Source organism: Empidonax traillii, unplaced genomic scaffold (assembly GCF_003031625.1).
Source record: "Empidonax traillii isolate 1590-97213 ecotype Southwest subspecies unplaced genomic scaffold, ASM303162v1 scaffold13:size3042203, whole genome shotgun sequence".
NCBI classification, from domain to species: Eukaryota; Metazoa; Chordata; class Aves; order Passeriformes; family Tyrannidae; genus Empidonax; species Empidonax traillii.
This window is the reverse complement of record NW_020955206.1, coordinates 174,851-181,519: the sequence shown is the minus strand read 5'-3', so window position 1 is coordinate 181,519 and position 6,669 is coordinate 174,851. Positions and strand designations below refer to the sequence as shown.

The 6,669-nt window shown below is 63.6% G+C and overlaps 2 protein-coding genes across 2 annotated transcripts in view; one reads left to right on the top strand and one right to left on the bottom strand.

The window, feature by feature from the left end:
• Positions 1-4,814, top strand: part of ZFPM1 (zinc finger protein, FOG family member 1) — a 35,826-nt gene extending 31,012 nt beyond the window's left edge. The window contains exons 4-9 of the mRNA XM_027891014.1: positions 3-17; positions 755-964; positions 1,082-1,312; positions 1,549-1,644; positions 1,756-1,905; positions 2,135-4,814. Coding sequence (XP_027746815.1) covers positions 3-17; positions 755-964; positions 1,082-1,312; positions 1,549-1,644; positions 1,756-1,905; positions 2,135-4,344 — 2,912 coding nt within the window. The 3' untranslated portion in view covers positions 4,345-4,814. The remainder of the gene's footprint in view (positions 1-2; positions 18-754; positions 965-1,081; positions 1,313-1,548; positions 1,645-1,755; positions 1,906-2,134) is intronic.
• A 1,141-nt stretch (positions 4,815-5,955) lies between these two features.
• Positions 5,956-6,667, bottom strand: LOC114061019 (cell death activator CIDE-3-like; the record flags this gene model as incomplete). The annotated part of the gene is made up of 2 exons (XM_027891002.1): positions 5,956-6,318; positions 6,420-6,667. Coding segments are annotated over 2 exons (456 nt in total), but the record flags the coding sequence as incomplete, so codon positions are not given.
• Positions 6,668-6,669: the final 2 nt, after the last annotated feature.

The window sequence follows — 6,669 nt, the reverse complement described above, 5'->3', positions numbered from 1 at the left end:
CGTCATCTACAGGAAGGGTGGGTACCAGAGTCCATGGGGGTTCAGAGAAAGTGTCCCCATCCATGACTTCAGTGTCCCCATCCATGACTCTCCATGTCCTCTCTCTGGTTGTCCCTGGGCTTGTCCCCTGTCCCAGCCTCTCTGGCTGTCTGATGCCAAGAGGGCTGGGGAGGTTCCCAGCAGGGATGGATGTAGGGATGGCACAGGGATGGGTGTAGGGATGTGTACAGGGATGGCATAGATGCAAGGATGGGTATAAAGATGGGTACAAGGGTGGCACAGGCATGGGTGTAAGGGTAGACTAAGGGATGGATATAGGGATGAGTGCAAGGATGGTGTAAGGATGGATGCAGGGATGGAAACAGGGATGGACATAGGGCTGGGTGTAAGGATGAATGTAAGGCTGGACGCAGAGGTAGAGACAAGGATTGCCACAGGGATGAGTGCAGAGATGGTTGTAAAGATGGGCACGGGTATGGGCATAAGGGTGGACTCGGGGATGGGCACGGGAATGGGCACATGGATATGTGCAGGGATTGGCACAAGCCGGAGCGACGGTTCGGGACAGGCACGGCCGTGCAGGGCTCAGACACGGGCAGACACCGCCACCTCCAGGCCGTGGCTGGGAGGAAACACCAGGCACTGCCGGGACAGCGGGGACAAGGCGGGACAGAGGAGACAGGGTATCCCAGAGCCACGCGGGCAGCAGGACAGGGTCCAGGGATCCACGCTGACCACTGTCCCCCCATTCCAGATGAAGCTCTGTGGTGCCGGACCACACGCGCACTGCAGGAGGATGAGCACGTGAGCGCCTTCGTGGTGGCAGAGCCACCGACTGTCCCCAACCACGGGGTGAAGGCAGAGCCTGGCGAATCCCCGTACCCGGCGGCGCTGCACTCAGACATCCAGCTGTTGCCACAGCAGGCCGGCATGGCCGCCATCCTGGCCACCGCCGTGGTCAACAGTGAGTCCTGGGGACACGCGGAGGGGACACGGCGCAGCCTGTGGAACCGCGGCCCTGCCAGGGCTCCCAAACCCATAATACAAGTGGTGCATGTCCCTTGTCCCTTCCCCTTTGCAGAGGATGTCTTCCCGTGCAAGGACTGCGGGATCTGGTACCGGAGCGAGCGCAACCTCCAAGCCCACCTGATGTACTATTGTGCCAGCCGGCAGAGCGCCGGTGCTGGCTCACCGGCCCTGGATGAGAAGCCCAAGGAGACGTATCCCAACGAGCGCGTCTGCCCCTTCCCCCAGTGCAAGAAGAGCTGCCCCAGTGCCAGTTCCCTGGAGATCCACATGCGGAGCCACAGCGGTATGGCACAGCATGGCATGGCACTGTAGTCTTTGTTTGGGTGGAGGGGCAGGGAGGCTGTGGGGTGGCAGCGTGGTGACCAGTTCAGTGAGATGCTCCCCATTTGGGTCGCTGGTTTGAGGCAGTTCACTTGTAGGTCTTCCACCATCTCAACCCTGTAAAGATGGAGGGATTTGGCACTGTGGGGTGTCCCTGTGGTCCCCATCGCCCTTCCTGAGTGTCCATGTGTCCCGCAGGAGAGCGGCCGTTCGTCTGCCTGATCTGCCTGTCTGCCTTCACCACCAAAGCCAACTGTGAGCGGCACCTTAAGGTGCACACAGACACCCTGAACGGTGAGTGTTCCCATGGGAACATCCCTGTCCCCTCTGGCACAGCCTGGGGATGGGCACCGGCTCTCCCTGCCCTGCCAGGTGCCCGCTCAACCCGTGCCATGTTCCCAACAGGTGTTTGCCACAGCTGCGGCTTCATCTCCACCACAAGGGACATCCTGTACAGCCACCTGGTCACCAACCACATGATCTGCCAGCCGGGCTCCAAGGGCGAGGTGTTCTCCCCTGGATCAGCCCTTCCTGCTGCCAAACCCCTTGGTCCTGGTAAGTGCTGGGCCCGCAGCCACAGGGGACTTGGGATGGCATTGGCACTGAGGACTTGTCCCCATCAGGCTCTAGTGACAGGGAGGGAGGTGGGAATGGGGCAGTGTCGCTGCGTTGGGAATGGGGAAGAGGGTGAGCATCGCTTTGCTAGGGGTGTTGATAACAGGGAACAGGGCAGCATTCCTGTCCCGGGGCCGTCAGTGACACTGGTGCCTCTGTCCCTTGGCAGGGCTGAGCCAGCCGAACAACGCGTCCCTGCGCAAGTGCAGCCTGCCAGCGTTCCTGCCTGAGGGGCTGCCAGCACTGCCCCAGCACATGGTGCTGCCCGGCCCCCCGCCCACCCCCCTGCCCGGCTCCGATGCCACACTGCCCCCGGCACCACCCGCCTCGCCCCCCGATGCCAGGGCTGGCAAGCTCTCACCAGCAGCCCAGCCACAGAATGGGGAAGGGCCTTCATCAGCATCATCATCCTCTTCCTCCTCCTCCACCTCCGGCGAGACTGTCCGCATCAAGGAGGAGCCTGCCGGCAGCCCGGTGAGTGAGGCAGAGGCACCGAAAAGCGGGGAGGGGGCTGGCAGCCCCGACGCCGGCTCCCGGACATCGTCCCCCCGCAGCCTGCCCTCAGCCAAGGTCAAGTCGGAGCTCACCAGCCCCACTCCGGGCTCCAGCCCAGTGCCCAGCGAGCCAGGGACAGGCACAGCTGGTGGCACCGTCTTCCTCCCCCAGTACGTGTTCGGCCACGAAGCCGCTGTGGTGCCGCAGGCATCAGAGATCCTGGCGAAGATGTCAGAGCTGGTGCACAGCCGGCTGAAACAGGGCCATGGGGGCACCGTACCACCCACCATCTACACAGGCACGCCAGTGCCCAAGGGTGCCACCTGCTTCGAGTGCGAGATCACCTTCAACAACATCAACAACTACTACGTGCACAAACGTCTGTACTGCTCCAGCCGGCACCTGACTGAGGACAGCCCCCCCGGGGCACGCAAGCTCAAAGCACCCCCCGGGGCACCCAAGGGTCCTCCTGCCCCGGGGACACTGCTGTCCCCCCCGGCGGGCAATGGGCAGGGAACACCAGCAGGGGATGGGGAGGCCGGCCGGGATGCCACACCACCGACCACCGCGCCAGAGGTGAAAGCAGAAGAGGGGGGTGGCAAAGCAGGATCCCCCGAGGCAGAGGGGGGATCTGGGCGATGCAGCGAGGACAGCCAGAGCCCCGGCAGCTCGGTGGGGGACGAGGGGGATGAGGACCCCAGCAAGACGTTGTGCGAGGCCTGTAACATCCGCTTCAGCCGCCACGAGACCTACGTGGTGCACAAGCGCTTCTACTGCGCCTCCCGCCACGACCCCCCACTGCGCCGTCCCGCTGCCCCCAAAGTGCCCTTCCTGCCCCAGCCCCTGCGCACCCGCAAGCGCCGCAAACTCTACGAGATCCACGGGGCTGCGCACCGACCCGCCGAGCCCCCACCGGCTCCCGACCCACCACCGGCCCCTGACGCACCCGGGGCTGCCCCCTCGCCCCGCGCCAGCCCCGATGCTGAGGGTCCCATCGACCTGAGCAAGAAGCCACGGTGGCAGAGTGAACCGGCACCAGCACCACTGCTGCCCTTGGCTGACTACCACGAGTGCACCGCATGCCGCATCAGCTTCAATAGCCTCAACGCGTACCTGGTGCACAAGAAGTACCAGTGCCCGGCCACCCCACTGCAGCCCCGCACCCTTGAGCACCTCCAGAAGATGAAGGGGACCATGCCCACCCCCCTCAAGGGGCAGCGCAGCCCTGGCAGCCCCAGTGAGGGGGACCCTGAGGGTGTGCGGGTGAGGGCAGCCCCAACGGGCAGCCCTGGCATCCCCTATGCCGGGGCGGACTCACTGCAGCGTCACCCCAAGAGTCCCCTGCCACCTCTGGGGGTGAAGGGACCTCTTACTGCCTGTCCCTACTGTCCCCTCAACGGGGCCATAAAGGGAGACCTCCTTGAGCACTTCCGTAATGCCCACGGGCTCTTCGTGGCCAAGCCGGCAGTGGCCGGGCAGGGGGTCCCCGACACCCTGGCCCCCAGTGCCGGCAGGACACCCGAACCCCCTCTGCCCACTGCGTCACCCCCTCGCCCACCTGTACCCCGCCTCCGCCGGGACAGCTGCAGTGCCAAGGAGGGCCAGGACGGCAGCGGCAGCCCCCGGCCCCCGGCATCCCCCCGGCCCCCCTCCTCACCTGGAGCCCCTGAGGCACTGCGGGAAGCCGCCCGCAAGCCCCCCACGCCCCCCGCCTACACGGACAGGGGAGTGCAGACCCCCCCGGCCAAGGCTGTGCCCGGCCCTGTGCCCAACGGCAACCACAGGTACTGTCGCCTCTGCAACATCAAGTTCAGCAGCCTCTCCACCTTCATCGCCCACAAGAAGTATTACTGCTCCTCCCATGCCGCCGAGCACGTCAAGTAACCTCCCCATACCCCCCGCCATTGCTCGGGGGGCTGCAGAGGCAGGGGACCGGTGCCTGACACCCCTCCCTTGCAGGGGTTGATGTGATGGAGGACCCCCAGGAGGCTCTTCTGGGACAGCTTCAGCATCTGAAGCCCCAAACTTCACCCCAGCTCGGGGGTCTGAGGACCCTGTGGTGGGGAGCATGGTGCTGAGGGGAGGTCAGCCCCCACCTCTGTCCCTGCTGCAGGCAGGGAAACTGAGGCAGGGGGAAGGTGCACAGCCTTGCCCTGGGTGCTATGGAGAGGCTTTGCCCCCAGGTAGACACTACAGGGTTGGGATGGGGGTTGTGGCATTTCCAGACCCTGGAAAACATGGGGGTGCCCCCACTGCAGAGCAGAGCCTGCACGGAGACAGCACTGGAGGCGAAGATGGAGCTGCCCCGGGAACCGTGTGTATAAGTGTGTACAGAAATAAATATGTCTAATAAACACCTGTGTGAGGGGAGGGACACTGGGGGGGCTGGCATGGCCACTGTCACCCTGTAGGGACAAGGGATGGGGACAGTGGCAATAGCATGGCAGGGCACAAATTCCCCGCACTGCCCCTGGCACCCCTTGGTGGCACCAGGGGTGTCACACATCCGTGCCGTGGGGCAATGCAGCCACCCCCAGACTGGGCGCAGGTGGTGCTCAGCTGCAGGCTGATGGCTCATTAATTATCAGGCTAATTAAGCTCCCACAGCCACAGGTGGGGCTCAGGTCTCTCCCACACCAGAAGTACCTGCACCGGAGCTCCAGAACCCTGCAGTGGATGTCGAGGTGAGCGTGGCTGAGGTCATGTGTCCCCTGCAGTGTGTCAGGGGAGAAGGTCCCTAAGGACCCCCAGAGCATGGTTTCTCATCTCCCCACAGCTCCCAGTAAACACAGGCAGGCAGTGGGTTGTTCCCCCTCATCCTGCCCTGTCTGGCAGGGATTGTGCTTTAGGGACCCTTCTGGGCTCTCCATCCCCACTCAAGGACAGTGCCCAAGTGCTAGGTCAATGGAACCCAGTGCCCCCAGCTCTGTTTGTTTCCCAGTTGGTATCCCTGGAGCTGCTGGGCTGTTGCGATCCCCATGGACATGGCCGGGGCAGCACCAGCCCCAGGGTTGTGCAAGGCTGGGGGGTCACAGCAGCTTTCCCTGCACAGGGCTGCCAAGGGGGCTGAGGACCCCAGAGACTGGAACACCCCCTCCAGGACAGGGGCAGTGTCCCTCTGTGCCAATCCTGGACAGTCTGGAGCACAAGGAGCAGGGGCACCTTTTATCCCTTCAAATGGAGCAAGAACAGGCTTGGGGCCAGCTGCCACAGGCCAGTGGGTTTGGGGTTTGCCCCATCCGCTCCTCATGGTTGTCTACAATGCTAGAGGGGTCTCAGCTCTGTGCTAGGAGATGGGAGCCAGGCTCTGGGTGCCAGGGAGGAGGCAAAGGCAGCAGCTCCCTTGGGAAGTGTTTGCAAGAGTTCCCGTCCTCACATGCTCTTACACCACCACCCCCGAGTGCCAAGTAGTGCAAGGGGCTTGTGTGTCCCCCACAAAGATGACAGAAGATACAGCTGAATTCAGGGAAACTTTATTTAAATAAATATATTTACAGAGCAGCAGCTGTTCCAGAGCAGATCTGGCCACGCTCAGCCAGCGGAGTGCAAGGAAAGGCTGTGGTGGGCACTGCCCCAGGCATTGACCTAGTAGGGTGTGGGATCCCCAGCGACTGGGGGGCACGGAGGATGGGGGACAGGACACCCAGCCCTCACTGCAGCATCTTCCTTCGGGGCAGGGCTGAGAGGCTGGAGGGCAGGGCTGGGAGGCTGCGGGGCAGGAGGTTGGGCAGTGCCAGGCTGTTCTCCTCTTCCTTCTGCTCCTCGGTGGCATCCAGGAGCTGCTGCATGTAGCAGGAGGTGCCGAGCAGGGCATGGCCTGTGGCCTGCATGGTGAACAGTGTCCAGCGCAGAGCTTCCCTGGGCAGAGAGAAAGAGGGTGAGTGTCCCTCCTGGCACCCCATGGAGCAGGGGGTGCAGTGTTCCCGCTCCCAGAGCCATCCCAGCCCCACAGCACTCACTTCATGAGGCGCCGGGCACCGTAGCACTGCAGGTCGTAGGACACGCTGTAGGTGCCATAGAGGGTGGCTTTGACATTAAGGCAGCCTGGGTCCTTCGGGTGCGTCTTGTACAGGTCGAAGGTGACACAGGCAACATCAATCTTCCGAGGGGGCTTGCGGGACAGCTGGTAGCCAGGAGTCTGGGGAGAGCAGGGCCACAGTCGCCCAGTGTTACACCACCCTCCCAGTCCCACCTCCCCACCGATCACAG